The sequence below is a fragment of the Brachycentrus maculatus genome, unplaced genomic scaffold, assembly GCF_059751285.1.
Source record: "Brachycentrus maculatus isolate JH-2025_06_01 unplaced genomic scaffold, ASM5975128v1 h1tg000036l, whole genome shotgun sequence".
Taxonomy (NCBI): Eukaryota; Metazoa; Arthropoda; class Insecta; order Trichoptera; family Brachycentridae; genus Brachycentrus; species Brachycentrus maculatus.
In genome coordinates, this window is record NW_028280790.1 from 763,546 (window position 1) to 782,065 (window position 18,520).

The 18,520-nt window shown below is 33.2% G+C and overlaps 2 protein-coding genes across 4 annotated transcripts in view; one reads left to right on the top strand and one right to left on the bottom strand.

The window, feature by feature from the left end:
• Snrk (SNF related kinase) overlaps nt 1–10,873 on the top strand; it is a 54,752-nt gene extending 43,879 nt beyond the window's left edge. For all 3 annotated transcript variants that reach the window (XM_088275135.1, XM_088275148.1, XM_088275141.1), the window contains one exon: nt 1–10,873. In XM_088275135.1, the coding sequence (XP_088131261.1) occupies nt 1–1,386 (1,386 nt within the window). In that variant the 3' untranslated portion in view covers nt 1,387–10,873.
• LOC148312674 (choline transporter-like protein 1) overlaps nt 8,970–18,520 on the bottom strand; it is a 19,468-nt gene continuing 9,917 nt past the window's right edge. The window contains exons 6-13 of the mRNA XM_088275462.1: nt 17,930–18,038; nt 16,773–17,013; nt 15,553–15,678; nt 15,362–15,468; nt 14,561–14,817; nt 13,290–13,456; nt 12,953–13,045; nt 8,970–12,774 (exon numbers count right to left, since the gene is read on the bottom strand). Of these exons, the coding sequence (XP_088131588.1) occupies nt 12,577–12,774; nt 12,953–13,045; nt 13,290–13,456; nt 14,561–14,817; nt 15,362–15,468; nt 15,553–15,678; nt 16,773–17,013; nt 17,930–18,038 (1,298 nt within the window). The 3' untranslated portion in view covers nt 8,970–12,576. The remainder of the gene's footprint in view (nt 12,775–12,952; nt 13,046–13,289; nt 13,457–14,560; nt 14,818–15,361; nt 15,469–15,552; nt 15,679–16,772; nt 17,014–17,929; nt 18,039–18,520) is intronic.

Genomic DNA, 18,520 nt, shown 5'->3' on the forward strand with positions numbered 1-18,520 from the left:
GTCAATCTGGACGATGAGAATACAAGAATGAGGCTCGGCAACGCTGGCATGGGAACTACCATGGGGTGGATGTCTTCTTTTGGGAAAAAAAATAACTGTTATGGGGAACATGGCAGACCTAAGTCTGCTGTTGAATCTGGAGTTTCTATCAACACCGACTCCACGCATACTGCTTATTCCATTCCTAGGATAATCAAGACTGCCGCCATCTTACCAAGAGGTGACGCTCTGAAAAGCCCCTTACCACTCCTATGCGAAGATGACACCACTCTCACAACTACCATTAAAGATTCATCTACAATAACCATACCTATTCGAGGTAACACGCTCGACCCTAGTCCCCAAATTTACAAAACCATGCCATCCCCCATCAGACCCCTGAAACACTCCATAGATGATAGTTCATTATCTGTCAAACAAAACAAGGAGGCTGAGGATCTCGCAAAAGCTTATCTGTACGCCCAGAGAAGGACTAAATATCACAAGAGCCATCGTACGGCGAGCTGCAGCTCCTCCGACGCCTCTGACGAAGATTCCGAGGGGCGCAAAAAGCGGCCACCGAAGCATCTCAACACTCCCACACACAAGCCTATCTCACAACGGAGGGATTCCCACGATGATTCCAGCGATTCTCAGGAGCAAGGGGCAGCCGGGGGGCGCGGCGGGGGCGGCGGTGGCGGGCAGGTGGCAGCGCGGGGTGGGGGCAGTGCAGGTGGGGGGGACGGTCGGAGGAGCGACGGCGGAGGGGGCGGCGGCGGGGGCGGCGGTGGCGGGGGAAGCCTCAGCCGGCGCCACCGTGGGGGCCGCCGCGCCGGCGAAACGCGCCTTCGGGAGAGCCAGTCTCTCAACCGCATCACCGAAGTACAAGAAGCGGACGCGCTGCCTGTGGCGCAGCAGCCGGCGCCGCGCCCTCGGGGGTTCTTCCACCCGGGTCGATTCTTCGGAAGACGCCCCCCGCAACCCGATCCGGCACCGGAGAAAGCCACGCCAAAGTCCCCCGCCCCCGTCGAGTCGACCGCTCGCCGTTTTTTAAGTTCGCCTCCTCGTCCCGTGGCAAGGACTGAAGAGAAGGAGAACTGCCACAAGGTTGCGGGCACGGAGAAGCGCGGGCTGAAGAAGACGCGGCTGCTGAGTCGCTACTTCCAGGTGCACAAGAAGCTGTGGCCGCCGGGGCTGCTGGGGCGCGGGCGGCTGTACAAGGCGCAGTCGTGCGGCAGCATCGTGCGGGACAAGATCGCGTCGGCGGGCGCGTCCAGCCTGCTGCTGGTGAACGAGCTGTGCCGGGAGCGGCCGCTGGTGCTGGAGGGGCAGCGCGCTCGCATCTCGCTGCTGGCGGCGGGAGGAGTGTGTCGCCTGCACTCGCAGCAGTGCTGCGGCCTGTGTTGACCGCTTTCCTCCTCGCTCCGTAGATAATGTTTACAGACGTGTTATATTACCTGTCAAATATTTATAATGTGTTTGGTGTTACCGAGTATGCGAGAGTATTTAATATTTATTATAGCCTTAACTGACGCTACTTTGTAAATACCATCTTTCTACTTTACGGCGACTAGAAATTTTGCATAAATAATGTTTTTGGAAGGTGCCAAATTTTATTATTCGTCGCAGTCATTCGTCGCGACGGTGCGCGGCGGATGATGAGGGGTGTATCCCGTTCTGTTGTTTTCTCTGGACGATTACGACTGATTAGATGTTAATAAATTTGATTTAAGTAAGGTTTGTTTAGCCTCTCCTAGCGATACCGTCGATAAGAACGCTATAAAGATTTTACCGTGTATATAATTTGTTTTACCGTGTGAAAAGTATTTGAATATCTATTGTTTGGAGCTGAGTTTAGCAATAATTATTGACGATATCGTGTACATATTGAGATTTAAGACTTCTCGATCCGAAGCTTTATACACTCGTATTACGCTTATATGATTAATATCTTATTATTGTCAGTATTCCTCTTTCTACTGTAAACCTTTCATCGGAACATATTTGTTTTTATCGAATGTAGAAAAGTGTAGGTAACTCTGTGTACAATTTTACATTTCTGGACATTCCTATCGGGTGTTGTGTCATATAGTGAGATGATTATTATAGCTGTGCGTATTCTCAACACTGCCTCGCCCCTCTCTGACTCTCCTCGATATCTTCTGAAGAACAAACTCCACGATTCAAATCTATATAACTTATCTTCATATATCGATCACTCCTTTCAAGAATGTCATTAATCAAAAAACTTGATCTTTCAGGAGAACGTTTTTAAAGTTTAAAAATATAATACAATGTATTCAAAATAAATATCAAGCCATTTAGTGAACTTTTTACTGTGCAACAGATCTTTTTAGGTAAATCCTGAAGGTTTTTTCTCCATTTGAAAAATATTTAGTATATTTAAAAAAATAATAAAACAATACCTTTTCTTCAAAATGCAAAAACAACACTTTCTGCCCTGTAGCTGGTAGATATTAAGTTAAAAATATGCCTCTTTTACTGGGATATAATACATTTTCTGGGCATTCCGAAAACATGCACAACTGAAAATTGACCATTTTTGATTTATGACGTTCTTGAAAGGAGTGAGCGATATGTTATTAACCTTTAAATCTGAGGCGAGTACTAATTTATATCTGCAATGATGAATCTGATCCATACTATTTTTTTTTCATTTATTTTTTATGTTATATTTTTTGATAAAATATATTTGAATAATGGAAACTCGTGATTTCAATTTAATTTATATAATTATTTCGATCTTTTATTATTTATTTATTTCATTATTAATTTATTATCTTTATAAGGTACATATTAAAATATTAAAGTAAATATGTGGACAAATGCGAGACCTTTTTTTGTTGCACATTATGTAATTGGGTGCTATTCTGATGCATACTTTGGTAAAAAAGTGAGTTTAATGTAATTTAATATTCTATAAATTTAATATGCCTTTTGAAAGCAATATATTATAAAATACATAATCTTAAAAAAAAGGGAAAGGTTTTTTTCCTGTCAGGTTTATTTAAAAAAATAATTCATGATATCAAAAAGGCTAGGATAAAAATGGTAAATTGAATCTCGCTATCAATCCAAACATTTAAAAATGTCTTAATTTTACAATATGGATGTATAGTATAACCCCGCTTAGTGCTGGTTCAGTATTATGCGGCAGTATTGGGATTTTCCAAAGTCACACGGGGTATTAGCAATTGATTTTTGTTGTTGGATTCTGTTACTCTGATTTGTTGTAACAAATCTACAATTATGTAGATTGATGTCATTACAGTATGTGTTAAAGTATTTCCGTGTTACCTCGTTTCACCGATAACTTATTTGAACGTGTCTCTTATTGTTAGCGGGGTCTTACTATGCATCTCTATTAATAAAAATAAAACTTTAAAATAAACCTGCCATGCAATATCTTAGTGTTTTTAAATTGAACACAGTGATATTTGAACACCAATGTTTTATACTTGTTTTCTTATTTAAAAATATAGTTACATAATTGATTTCTTGTGCTAATTATGCCACAAATATTTTTTGAAGCAATCAGTCAAATTGAATCCAGTAAATTGAAAGATTACCATATTTTGTTCAAAAACCAGTATGGAGACATGTTGTAAGTTGATGTAAGTTTTGCTCAAAAACCAGTATGGATGTACAATCTGGTTTAGAATGGTGAACCCTTTATTAGTCATACAATGAGGATATTTTTTTTTAAATTGCACAATGTTTTTTTTTTATGCATACACATATGTATATATATCAATCAGTGCCTTCTATATCAAATACAAGCTGTGGATGATGTTAGCTTATGTGAATTTTAGTAATGTCAAATTAACTGTTAGTGGCAAACCAGTTTTTGAAGTTTTCACTATATAGCATTTTTCAAGTAAATTAAATTTTTGAAGCGTAGCTTGTGTTTCTTATTGTGCTACTAGAAACATACAACAATAATGTATTAATTTATAGAACATAAAATAAACAGTTTCATAAGAAAATATTGAACAATTTGACACAGTGAGTCATTGTTTTTCTGTAATGCTCTAGCATTACAGAAATGAACTCTAGTTCAGCATCGGTTGTGTGTTGTGATTCTTACTCAAAGCAAAGTGCATAATTACTATAGCGCCATATTTCGATAGCACGCAAATATTATTGTAATAATGCTTTATTTTGTTTTGAATGTGAAAATGTCCTATCGAAATTATATCATGAGCCTAAATTCACGTTTTCAACACTTTGTGTACCGGTGTTCTTTAAATTTACCAGCCTCGGCTGATCATTTTTCTTTTGCCGCCGCATGATCATATGGAGAAATTTTCATGCCTGGTGTGCCAGCAAATGTTTCTGAAGCAAAAATAATCTCGTCTGACCAAAATAAAACATCGCTACTATTATTAACACACTTCGGACGGGAAAGGTATTTCTACCCATTCGGTCGATTGATGCTTACGGGAAGGGTATTTTTCTCATTTCAAAGGCATTATCCAATAATTAGAAATAATTATCCAATGTTTTTATATGGACATAAACAAAAGAGATTGATATATTATATACCAATCTCTTTGTTTAGGTCTTAACTATATGTATGTAATTATCGAATCCCATCGCCAGCGGCGTAACACTACAGGCGTAAAAAATACCCGTCTGAAATGTGTTAATAGATGCCACCTGATACTGGTGACATACGTGAGCGAACTACAAAATGTTGAGACAAAAAACTTTATGTACAGTTATGTGTGTTAGTTTTGAAGTGATTGAACTGTATGTTTAAATTAATTGCAATTATGTATTGAAAAGCAACCATTGTAATGGAAAAATGAATTATCTTACTTTGAATGTAAATATATTCTCATATAAAGAATAATTTCTTTATTGACTACCATTTTTTCGGAACAATGAAAATTAAATAATCAAATTGTATTTTTTTTATACAGTTTATTTGTGATGATTGTCATAGTAGCAGATTATGTACACGCATGCTAAATCTATTTTACACCACAGCATTGTATTAATCTAGGAGGCAGTAATACTAATAATATTTGTTATTTTCTTTAAAAATCGGCTTTATTCTTTTGTATTTTTCATTTTATACTAAAGTATTGAATAACTAATTTTGTATGTGGTTTTTGTAATAAGATATGTTAACACATACACAGATTGAGCAGTACTGTGTACTGCATAGACCATGTTTTGATGCAATGAATTTTTTTATTTGATGTTCAAAAATTTTATCTAAAAAGATAATTTGAATAGTTTATTTATATACATTTATATGTACCTACAATTAATTACTTCAACAAAAATGGCAATAATTTTTCATCATTAGTTTTAACTTTTTTCTCATTGTTTTACCGATGAAAACTACACGAATGTTATCTGAAAAAGATCACAATAAAAGTAAGTATAATATCCTGAACCTATTGGAGAGTATGGACGAACCTTGCCATCCAAACAAAGAGTAAAAACGAGATGTTGGATCCGTGCTTTATAATTCAAATTTATTTTGTTCGATAAAATAAAAAGATCTTATTGAGATATCTGTGGATGGCTTTGGATAGATTCATAAAGTTTTTGTATAATTATCTGCAATATTGACTTAATAATTTTAATAACCTATTTGATTATTAATAACTGAAGATTATTAAAACTGCAGTTTTGCCACATTTCATCACAAAAATTCATCACGATTGAACACTATTCATTTACAATATTACTTAATTTTTGGTCAAATTATTTTAATGTAATAAATCTTAATCCCCAGAATTAGATCATACAGTTTAGTTTGAAGAACTCAATTGCCGAGAGGTTGATTCCAGTGATTCACTATATTTAAAGTAAATTTAACTTATATTTACTTCTCTTTTATAACATACTATTCTTTACTTAACTAAATACGTTTTGAGATTCAATAACGGTCCAATAGATAATAAGAAAACTTTCACAATTGTGCTTTTCTACTTTATATAATAAATATACATTTTTTATGTATTTTTTTTTTTAACATTTACTAACTTTGATATCTGTAATTAAATGGATGGAGATGGTGTTTATTTTATGGAACTTATATTGTAGATATTCAAAAACAGATTTTGGGACCCCATGATTTTCAAACTATCATAAATTGTTTTGAATAATAGGAACCGATGAGCCCTCCACATAAAAATATATTATCAAAACCTCTTTGAAGTACTTTAACAAAAATGAAGTGAAGAATTATACTTATTTATTTTTTTACAAAAATGTTAATAATATTAGTATATACCCAGAGTGGTTACATACTAATAATATTAACATTTTTGTTGAAAAATAAATAAGTAAAAATGACTAACCAGAAAGTAAATGCTTTAAATATTAATATTGAGAATATGAAGAATTATAGTTCTTAAAATTTCATAGATTTAACGATCTCTTATTCAGAATGTGTAATTTTTTGTTGTTGCTTTTAAACAGTTTTTGCGACGCATCCAATAATAATTATATCAAACTGAAAATGCTCTCGTTTGAAACAATCATCACAAATTATGCAGAAAATGTGTAAATGTAAATCTGTTTTTGATTTTCTCGAGTTCCTAAGTAAATAAACACTTATGAGTACATAGCTGCAAAGTGTCAAATTCTTGAATAAATGTATTCTCCAATGAGTAATTAAATTATGGAGATGACATTCGGTACATGACCATAAAAAAATAAGTACATATACCAAAATCATTTTTGGTCATAGGAGACCATGATCACTAAAAAATTGAGCCATTGATGTTCCAGCTGTCACATTTTTATATCTAATGATATATTCATTGATGTTCTCAACAAAATTAACACTCTCAGCGAATAAAAAAATGTCATGTAAAAAAAATACTGGCATTAATTTTCTGGCTTTAAAGAAAAATCACTATAAATCAAGAAAAATATTGGTTATACAGGTACACTACAAATATTTTGCATTGTCTCCATTTTTGTTTTTGATACTTTCCAATTATTGTACTCTATACATATCGCCTAAACTACCTGATATTCTTGTTTGTGATTTAAAAAATATTTGTGATTTTAAAGTTAACAATCTTATCAATTTATTGGAGTCATTTAAATTTATTGTAAAAAAGTGCAATTGTATTTACGTACTGATTTTACAGGCTAAGGGTGTTTTTAATTTCGATTGTGCCATTGTATTTATTCTTTTAAATTTCAAAACAACGAAATATGTGTAAAATAAATGGAAGAGTTTATTTTTGTTTAAAAACCAACTACTTAAATACTTTCTATAATTTTATAAACCCGATGGTCCAATAAGTTAATTTTAAAACCAAAATAACTCACAATAAAATAAAACATTAAAAATATATGTTTTCACTGTCATGGAATTGTGTGACTAAATTAACGGAATATAAAAGCAAAATCACCACTTCACATTAATTAATATTAATAATTGATTATTGTCATAAAATTTATGCCTCATATAGAAATCTATCAATGGAAATGCATGGAAATATTTATAAAATGAGTTAGTTTTAAAAAGAAAGGTAAAAATCATTATTTTTTTTATTTTGGTTACTGTGAAATATCGATTATTGCAGTGTGGCACGTTTGCTTTTATTCCCTCATTTATAAAAAAATTAAAATAAAACTCTTCATTGATTTTGTTTTGTAAATTTTCCTAATTTTTTTTCGATGATCTATAAACACAAATTCTATTTTATATTTAGAATTATTTGACACATTCTCGGACGCTTTTTTCATATAGGAGGCACTTGTATACTTTTAAATTCTTTGAATAATAATTAAAACAACTCACGTACTGAAACATTTTTAGTGTAGACACAATTTGGGGATACAATGTCTTTCCCCATAATATTTTTCAGAGTATTGTTTGACAGCTAATAGCTGACATTTCCCAAATGACATTGATTACCTGCTATAGCAGTCATAACAGTGAACATTTTAACGATTTAAATTTTTTTTTTGTGTTTATAATAATAAAGGATAGATAGCACAAGTAATAAAACTGTAACTAATATTCACACTTCTTATAATTAAAATTGTCTTTATATATGTATAATTTTCACCTCATAATGCACTCAAACTATAAAAAGTGAAAGAATTTTGTGATGTAGGTAGTAATGTTATGTGTACGCGGACAAAACAAAACTTTTCTTATTTTATTATTGTGATTGTTAGATGTGAATATACATTATATTGTGAACATTCTTTGTCTAATCATTCATAAGTATTTTAATAATATTAGTACATATTGTATAGAGAATAATATTCCTAAAAACCCTTGTATCGAGTACAAATGCCCCAATCGCTAATCACTGCCTTTTGTGAAACACTAAATGCATTAAATAATATATCTCATGTTAAATTATTGTATTCTATACCACCTTTTGAGTACAAAACATATTTTTTTATATGATGCAGCAGAACTCGTGTACATTTAGTGTAACTCGTATACATAGTGTCTCATTTTATGTCTTGTCCTTTATATTCTTTTATTAAAAATACAAATATTTCATAATCATTTCTTTTTAAAAATACGCTCATACTGAAAAAAGATTACGTATTGAAAACTGAAAATGTCTTTCATCTTGTACCGTTTTGTTTGGGATCACAAGAGTCCTTTCATCTCAGGTATATGATAAATGAAATAATAATAGACTTTACCCAAAAGCGAGTCTTTCATTGATATTCATAAAAATAACAAGAAACCGCCCGATACAGTGTTTAAATTACAATATTTGTGGATCTGATATGGATTATCGGTGACAATCAATTGCAATAATTCAGCAGTTGAAAATACAACAATAATAATATTCCCAATGGAAATGAAGCATAAAAGAGATTTATTAATCAAAATAATATACATTTATAATAATACATTGTGAGATATTCTGCATCAATTTATTGTATATTTTATGAAATCCATTGCTATTAACATGACTACATAAACGTCCTAATCCAATTTGGTTAGGCTTATGGTGAGGTTTGATATACAAAAATATTAAATTACCGATACATAAAATAAAAAAAATATTGTTCATCCTACTTTTCATCGCATGCCCATGGCAACCGGTGGTTATTTGTCAACTGCATATTAACAAAATGCTTAAGCTATGGTCTGCCACAAAACTATATACGTAATATGAAATATAACTCATTGTCCTTATTATTGTGTATTTTTATTCATAATATAATGGGACTTATCCTAAAAGTATTTAGGAAAAAAAGTATCAAAGTAAAATGCATTTTTTTGCTCAGTGAGATTTATATTTTTACATTTTAGTGTCCTAAAAGATCAATAATTTACAGCTTGCCGATATGTATTTTAATGAAATATTTAATCAAATGAGTGAATTAAAGAAAAGGTCCAATAAAAACTTTAAATTATTGTTTGATATTTAAAATCTTCAAAAGTTAATATGTACTTTAAAATGTTATGTTCATAAATTAATGCAAATTTTTTAAGCAAATCAATCACTTATTTAACCCAATCCCCGCATCTTTTGTGATGGCATCAGCGCTGCGTAGTGAAGAAATACCATTTATTTTATTGGTTATTTTAAGCACAACAATAAATAAAGAGACACAAATTAAAATACTTTTTTTTTTACTGTGCATCTCTCATTCTCAAAACAAGCGCTCAAGTTACTATAGTGTCACATGGCGCAATGACACGCAGTTATATTTCATTGATTGCTGCTAAAAATTATCGAAGCCCAATTTTATCTTTTGCCTGTACAAGAAGTTACTTTTACCTGCTATATGAAGAATAAGCTACATTATTTAAATACTCTGTTCTGAGAAATTGAGATTCTAAGCGTCAGGACCGCAAACTGTTTTTGCCTTAGATACTCGCAGACGCGGTGATTGGGTTAGTATACATAATTTTATAATAGGACTCGACTTTAACTAATGAGACATGAAACAAAGGGAAAGTGCAATAAAATACACAGATATATTTACGATGGTGCACAAATTTCGAAATTAAACTGATCGCTATTTTACAGGTGCTTGTGAATAATGTGTGTTTTATAAGAACGTGTTATTTCAGTGTCCATTCTTCTTAGTGACCCTAATTTTCACAATATACATAAAAATTTACAGACATAATTTTTTTACTTTGTAATATTTTGTCGTGAAAAAAGACATCTTGGAAAGGCAACTGATGTAGATGTAAAATTGTAATTGTCCAACATATTGTTATAATATGTAGTCCTGGTACTTGTAGGTAGTCCTTGTGTTTCCACACGTGTGTAGGTTGTAGGAGATCAATAAAGCTTTACCAAACTTAAACATTTTATTGTATATTTCAATTTTACAATATTAAAAATATACGTATTGTAAAAACATCCAACTATGAGCAATAAATATATCGATATATACAACTTTTACATTTAAAAATGCAATATTATGCGGTCAAAATGATTATAGATCACATACCTATGTACATATAATAAATTGTGTTATTAGGACCAGTGTTAACAAGTAGTATGAAATTATTAAGGGAACTGGAAAAATAATATTTTATTTTATAATGCCACTATTCAGATTTCTCAATAATTTTATTGCTTGTTTGGTAAAGCAACACTATTGTAATATAATTTATAAGTTTTAGTATCCAAAAATAATTATTTATATGATTAATATGAATGTATGTATAGAATGGTACTTGTGTAACCTGAATGTAAATTATTTGAGTGTGTAATTCTCTTGGAGTAATTCTTAAAATATTTGTAAATAGGTAAATAATGTGTATAAAAGTAGCAAGCTGGTCTTGCGCATATTCTCTCACCAATATTGTAATATTATGTAATCATGTGCTTATTATGTTTGGTGTATTGTTGAATTTATTATCTTAACTCGAATACAGAAAGTGTATGGAGCGTGATTTGTTTTATTTTTACACCTTAAAGACGTATCGTAGTCGTACAGGAGAAAGTGACCAACTAACAAAACGTAAGATGTTCGGGAGGGCCATTTAAGTCACTTTTGCTTGGCAAGAAAATAAACATCAATGCAGTTAGTCATTATTGACAAGTCAATATATTATACTTACAAGTTTAAAATCCTTTGGGATTTTTTTCAGGGCAATATTAGGCTAGTAAGATATCAAATAGTCAACGATCACGTTTTTGTAAGAAATGCACTTGGTCACTTCTCCTGTATGACTACGATATACATACATACGAGATAACTTAGACTAAGGGAAGATAAAGGTTTGTGTGTAAAAAAAAATATTATTTTATAGTCACTACTATAAGAACAGTTTTTTGACATATCTGCACTCATTGAGTGTGATATTCTGTATATATACTTTCTTTTGAAGACATAAATTTGCACAGTACTTTATGGTTACTAGTGTTAGGAATGCCGCAGCACGATGCGGCTGTAATGCTTCATTGAGACAACCCCAACAGGCCCTGAACCTTGTTGCATGTTGGCCAAATGGACTACCCCTAATGAGCTCTGATCAAGAGTGGTGAACCAAAGTGGAAATACTTAAAGAAAGATGGCGCAGGTTCTGCATTGAGGATGGTGTACACATACTACGTGAATGTGTCATCCTGGTGTCCACAAGAAGCTGTATCCTCGAAAATCACTTAGTCAAATCTGAGGATGTGAAGGAACCGTTGCCTCACTTAGTAGCCAGGCTAGACCTAGAGATCTATATTGGGTATCCGTCAACAGATCGTTATAGTATCTAATGATATTCAGTAAAAATAAATAAATGTTCTGTTCCAATAATAATTTTTTTATATTTCAGTAAGGAAAAAACTGCCTATGCTGATCACTATATTGTCTGTTAAAAAACTTTTCCTATAATATGATAACTTTAAGGATGGTTCCTTATCATAAGTTAACTGAAAAAATTATATACAATGTTTGATTCAAATATTAAAAATTGATTATTCTGGTAATTTTTTTTGTATAAACAAATAGTCGAACATCTCTAAATGGAAACTGCAATGAAATCAAATATAAATAATATTTATATAACAACACGAATATAAACATATTTAATAATTTAATATTCACTGTTACAAAAGTTCTTCCTTCCTCCAATGTGAGAATAGTAATATCTCAATATAAATTAATCTAACCACAGCCACCAAATAATAATATGATATGTAAACAGGAATTTTAAAATTTTATAAAAGAGTATCATTAATAAGAAATATAGCATGTATCTCTAAATGTAGCATCTTCGAGCTTAACTACTCCTTAAAGATCTTTTAATACCTGAACTTAAGTTGCGTATTATTTGAGACTGTTACAAGTGCAACACCTCTGTTGGAGAGATTGCAGTTTTGCAGTGCAATTGAAAATTCTTGCAAGGACAAAATTATTTTTGTATTGAAAATGGCGACAGCAGCGCCTTCACCACTTCTATAGAAGTTTTTATACAGTATAATCGATAGAATGGATCATAATATTGAAAAGGGTATCTTTTAAGAGGCTATGATTAAGAGGAAGAAAATACTTTCACACTATCTTCTATGTATATTGCAATGGTTTCTGCAATGACAATTTCCACAGTTAATTCTTTATATGTAGCATTTAAAGATTTCTATTTGACAATATTTTTACACTTTATCTAATACTCTCTGAAATTGTTTTAGGTGGTCCCCATGCTTCTTTCGGCTTTTCTGATTCATCCAACACCTCTAGAGCTTTCTTACTGTTCTGCACAAACTCCATGAGGCCTCTGCTCATATAATAAGGACGGGAGATGCCGTCATTTCTCTCACAGTCTTCACAGAAGCACAAGAAAATTGTGTCAATGGCCATCTGCAAAGAATTTTTTTTGATAAGTTTTAATTTAATTTTTTGATACTCAATTTACTTTTGAGTAGTTTAAGCCATCAGTTATCATCTACAAAAGGATCCTTTCAGTTGAATGTTATTTTGAAATCAAGGCATTAAAAATTATCAAAAACATACAGACTATAACAGATAATTTAGTTACCTCATAAACCGTCATGAAACAGTGTGATGTGAGATATGCTATAACTCCTGCTATACCCAGAGGGACCCACATGTGTTGAACTCCCTCTTTTTTCTGAAAAACAATTCAAAAACATGTATAAAAAACCACAAAAGTTACCCTACACATTGCGAACCTCATCTTTAACCTTTTAATTGCCATTTAAAATAATTTTTAATATGTCAACGATAAGATTCTTAAACTTTATCAGAAATTTATTAAACAAAGTTTAATTTTTTTTATTATAAGTGGAATTCTACTTTCTTCTGTTTAATTTACAATACTTTATGACAGCATGAAAATAACAATTTTATCATACCTGTATAAGTTCTATACCAATAAGGACTGTAACCATGACGACAAATGCCTTTCCCAAAAAAAGAATAAAATCTCCAACCGAGTTGATTGCCGCCACTCGGAGAGCGTTGTTTGCAAGTAGACCAAAGGCTTTCTGTCCTGCTCTGCAGAAACTGTAGCCAAATATAGCTGAAAGAAAAAAGGTAAAAAGCACGCCATCAGATTGGCACAGCTTGATTGTTAATTGTTTGAAAGTGCGGTGATTACATCCAACATCTAATATCAATTCCTAAAGAAATATTAACTGTATTCTCCATAGCAATACAAACAATGTAATTTTATTATTGAGAAATATGTATTAAAAATAGAGTAAATTAAAGTAGAATATAAATTTACCACACGTAGGTGTTTTGATACGTGTTTTGTTTTACTATTGTTTGTGGATAATATAGGAAAGGAACATTAACATGGAAAAGTATGTAGTGTAAATGCATAGCCAATATCAAAAATTAAAATTTTAATAGTTTAAAATTTAAATAAATTTATAGCTACATATATGTAGTATCTGCCACACCCAATATTCAGGTATCGTTTTATTGTTCAGGCAAAACAAAACACACCTTAAAATATGTATTGCAATTTAAAACAATACACAGTTTGCCCATCCCCTGGGCTTCTAGATATTTATGTAGGTACATCCCCTTGTGATGTAATTACCACTCCCTCCCCGTAAACAATGGTCCAGGGTGTGCCTATACTATAAATTAACACTGAAGGTGGAGCATTTAGTTAAGGGCTTCCATTCGGCTAATTAATTAATGTCAGATTGTATTATTTATTGTGGTTTCATACGAAAATATAGGATAGAATGAGTAGACAGATAGGCAGGTGTCTCTTTGACAGAGTAGGACGGGGGTCATCAAATATAATTATTCCACAATAAAACAGTAACCTTTTGGGAGGGTATGAACGAACCTAATCATACATTTTTTTGGAAAGCAGCATGAAAGAGATTTGCCTTTGAGCCCAAAATTCAAGCATTGTCCAACTTATTTAAAAATGAAATAGGATACCGTATATTTCTGTAACTCATTTGCTTATTTTCTTGAAGTTTTTATACCTTAATCACCAGAATGAAGTAATTTTTATTTGCCGAAAACGATATTCTCTATTGATACTAAATAATTTAATATCCATTGGTGGGTAGGATCTCAATTGTAAACCACATACAGACAAGTCACCAAGCTGTGTGGAAGTGACCCATCAGGATGGTACATTGTCTTAAATACTTACCAGTTTCAATATATGCATTTCTTGATAGGTATTGCAGAAATTTTTCAAAGCAATAGAGACAGCAATGGCAGCACTTGAGTATGCATTCTGCAATACTGTTTGTTGAGCCTTTTAACTTTTTCTGGATGATCATTAAGATTGCTCTCATCATTTGCACAATGGCAATCAGCAGCGAACCCAGGGCCACAGTACCCAAGTGGAATCTGACCAGATTGTAGAAGCTCTTGAGTATTGGTGAAGACATATTTTTCTGGTTCCTAAAATTTAAATTAATTTTTATTTTTGTAATTTAAAATAATTATGATATCAACGTCTTATCATCGGCTTAAGGGCGTCTTTAACATACTGTTGGTAAAGAGCGAGAGACGCTTATAAGCGTTCTATTTGCTTACTTTTGGTACAGCGCGAGAAGTCAAAAACCTATTTACAGATCGGAGTTGGGTTTGCGGTTACTTGCGATTAGGTTACTTATGATTAGGTTACTTGTGATAGGTATATGACCCTAATTAGTATACTTATCTATACCCTGCTAGAGAGCCAGAGGAACAATATAATAGTTTATATGTTAGTGTACTTTAGAATATTTTAAATGAACAGGATTTCAATGTGATTTTTTTTTATGTTACCTGATTCCATAGAAATCACTTTAATAAAACCATAATTTTTATACATACTTATATTAAATCAATTTGTAAGGATTCAACCGTAGACTTTTATTCATATTGATAGAGGTATCATTAACAAACTTCGAGCAAAGGCGCCAAAAATATATACACTGTCTCATTTTTGGATTCAATTTACCTGGTAAAGAACCAAGTGGCAACGGCTCCAGCAATAAGCATGTGCTGACATCCAATTATAAATTGTGTGAGCCAAAATAGAGCAAACAGGTTGTACCACCTGCATACCTGAAATAACAGTTAACATTAGGTGTTTAACCAACTTTTTACTTTAAAGAAATTCTAAAATCAGTATTCAAACAGCGGAATTACTTTCATGGTGACATCTTTTTGGTAGTAGAAGCTTTGGTTAGTTTCTAATGTAATAAATCCAGCACTTTCCACCCACAAACTCAAGTAGATCCACAGACCAACGGTTACGGCCAATGCAGCAAAAGTCTGGAGAAAGAAAACCACTTAGATTAAGGCTGAGATATCAAATGTTCAAATTCAGAATGCGACCGGCCGTACTAGGGGCCACAAATGTTACCGCACACAAATTTTTTTAGAATATATATTGGAATTTGACTTTTTTAGAATATGTATTAAAAAAAAAATTATATTTTTTCAACTCTCTTACTTTAACCTTTTAATAACTTTTGAAAACCGTATATTTATTTGGAAGAAAAACTTATGTTTTCAATACAAAAACAGTGTTTTAGCAAAAAATTAATTTATGTCAAATACAGTACTTATTACATGGGTTCAAAGAAAATTAAGTTGTGATTTATCGTATATTGTGGCTTAATATATTTCATTCTTGATAGATTCATTCATTCGTGGATGGCTTGAATGGCTTGACTCTGGCCAATGTCTGCACATGACCGATGCTTCAGTTCTTTGGATACGTTGCGTGTGGCAATGAGGATAACCTGGAACGACTAGTTGCAATCGGTAGCCTGGAGGGGAAGAGAGGGAGAAGAAGATGCCCACATGATGGACCGATCTAGTTAAGACAGCAGCAGACACCTCGGTGGTTGGAGCGCTACGTGCAGCGTAGTCATGGGATAACTGGAGAAGACTCATTGCTTCGATATGGGTCACAACCCACAAAGTAATGAGGACTAAGACGGAGAAGAATATTTCATTCGGTCTTAACCTATGACCAAGATAGCTTTACAAGGAGGCAGGGTGTCTCGACAAGCCTAGATGCATCTGTATCAGATGGTACAGCATTCAATATATATACTTTATTCAGTTTTTACCTACGACCGAGGTAGCATTTTAAGGAGGCAGGGTGCCGCAACAAGCCTAGAAAAGGCTTCTGTATCAGATCTGGGAATGCGGTGGGACAGCATGCAATATATATACTTCATTCGGTTTTCACCTATGACCGAGATAGCTTTACAAGGAGGCAGGGTGCCGCGACAAGTCTAGATGCTTCTGTATCAGATCTGGGAATGCGGTGGGATAGCATTCAATATATACATATATACTTCATTCGGTTTTTAACTATGACCGAAGTAGCTTTGTAAGGAGGCAGGGTGGCTCACCATGACAGGCTCCAGGAGCAGCAGCGGCATGCTGGCGATGGCCCTGCCCGCCTCCCGGAAGAGCTGCACCACGAGCTGGATGCGCTTGCGCATGACGAGCAGCACGAGCAGCACGGCGGCCGTGGCGAGGCTCGCGAGCACGCAGTAGGCCAGGTAGCTGTTGGCGCGCCGCTTGCTCACCTCGCTGCGCGCCTCCTCCGGCACCCCACTCAGTTCGCGGCGCTCGCCCGCCCAGGTCACCCTGCGCGGTCGAAACGAACACTAAGTCAATAATTTCCATGTGCCTATTAAAGTTATTATTTTGCAATGAAAAGGCAGCGTTTGACAATTTGGAACCTTTCTTCAAATCGATTTATCCGGAAAAAATCATTAGCAAAAAGATAACGATTTTGTGCTAGCTGTTTTTTTAACGACAGAAGTTAAGATAAAACTTCAAACTGAACAAGCTTAATAAATACTTCACCAATTCCTCAACTGATGGCGCTACAATCTTACGAAAACCTTACCCGTACGCGGAAGGTTCTAATACCATTTCATATATACAGGTTTCAATTGTTGAAAAGTTGAGACACCTTTAAAACTTAATGTTTTACCATCATTTTACTATGTAATTAAACGACAAAGAAAAACTCTAAAAATTTTTTTATTGATGCTTTGTGTAACAATTCATAAACTTTAACAAAAATAATCCACTTTATTTTTGGTTAAAGTGGTTAAAAAACGAGGTTTGAGTTTTATGAAATATCCAATAGACCCTGATTGAAAATTTGAAAAAGTTTGGATAAATTGTAAAGTTATTGACACGAAAATAAAATACATGTGGAAAGCTAACGCCTTAGTATGCAACATGTGGAGCAACAACTATACGTATCGTAGTCGTACAGGAGAAAGTGACCAACTAACAAAACGTAAATTTTTCAGGAGGGCCATTTAAGCCACTTTTGCTTGGCAAGAAAACAAACATCGATGCAGTTACTCGTTTTTAACAAGTCAATATATTTTACTTCTAAGTTTAAAAAAACTCGAAGCCCGTTAGGATTTTTTTCAGGGCAATATTAAGCTAGTAAGATATCAAATAGTCAATGATCACGTTTTTGTAAGAAATACACTTGGTCACTTTCTCCGTATGACTACGGTATGTACAATTATAGACTTACCAAAGGAAAATAGTTCCTATAATAGTGGTGAGTGCAACTCCAATCAGTACAAGCCATATTACGAATCCAACCACGTAACGGAATAGTATTAGAATTATAATGGAAAACACTGAAATATAAATTATTCACACACATTATTAACACATTATTAAAAAAATCTTAACACGTTTTAACAGGATAATAAATACGGAATATATCATTTTAAGCTTAAAGTTAGTTGGAAAAGGGGCCAAGTAATTAACGAAACCTTTTTGAAAGAAGCTTTTATGCAACTTTTTCGAAAAAAAAAAAGTGATTTATGACAGTTATGATTTGAAAATAAGTATAACTTTACAAAAAATCTTAACACGCTTTAAGAAAAAAAATGAGAGAAATAAAATAAGGAAAAACATTCGTTGAATAGGTTAGCCCTTTTAACTTAAAGGTTAATACGGCCCTGGTAGGAAGGTTGTAGTACTGTGTACAGTAAAAATAAAATATCCCATAAATAAAAATGCCAAATCATAATTATTTTCGGGGATATAAATTGTACATTTATATGTATCCCTGAAGGATGCAAGGTTATTGAAACCAATCGGATATACGAAATGT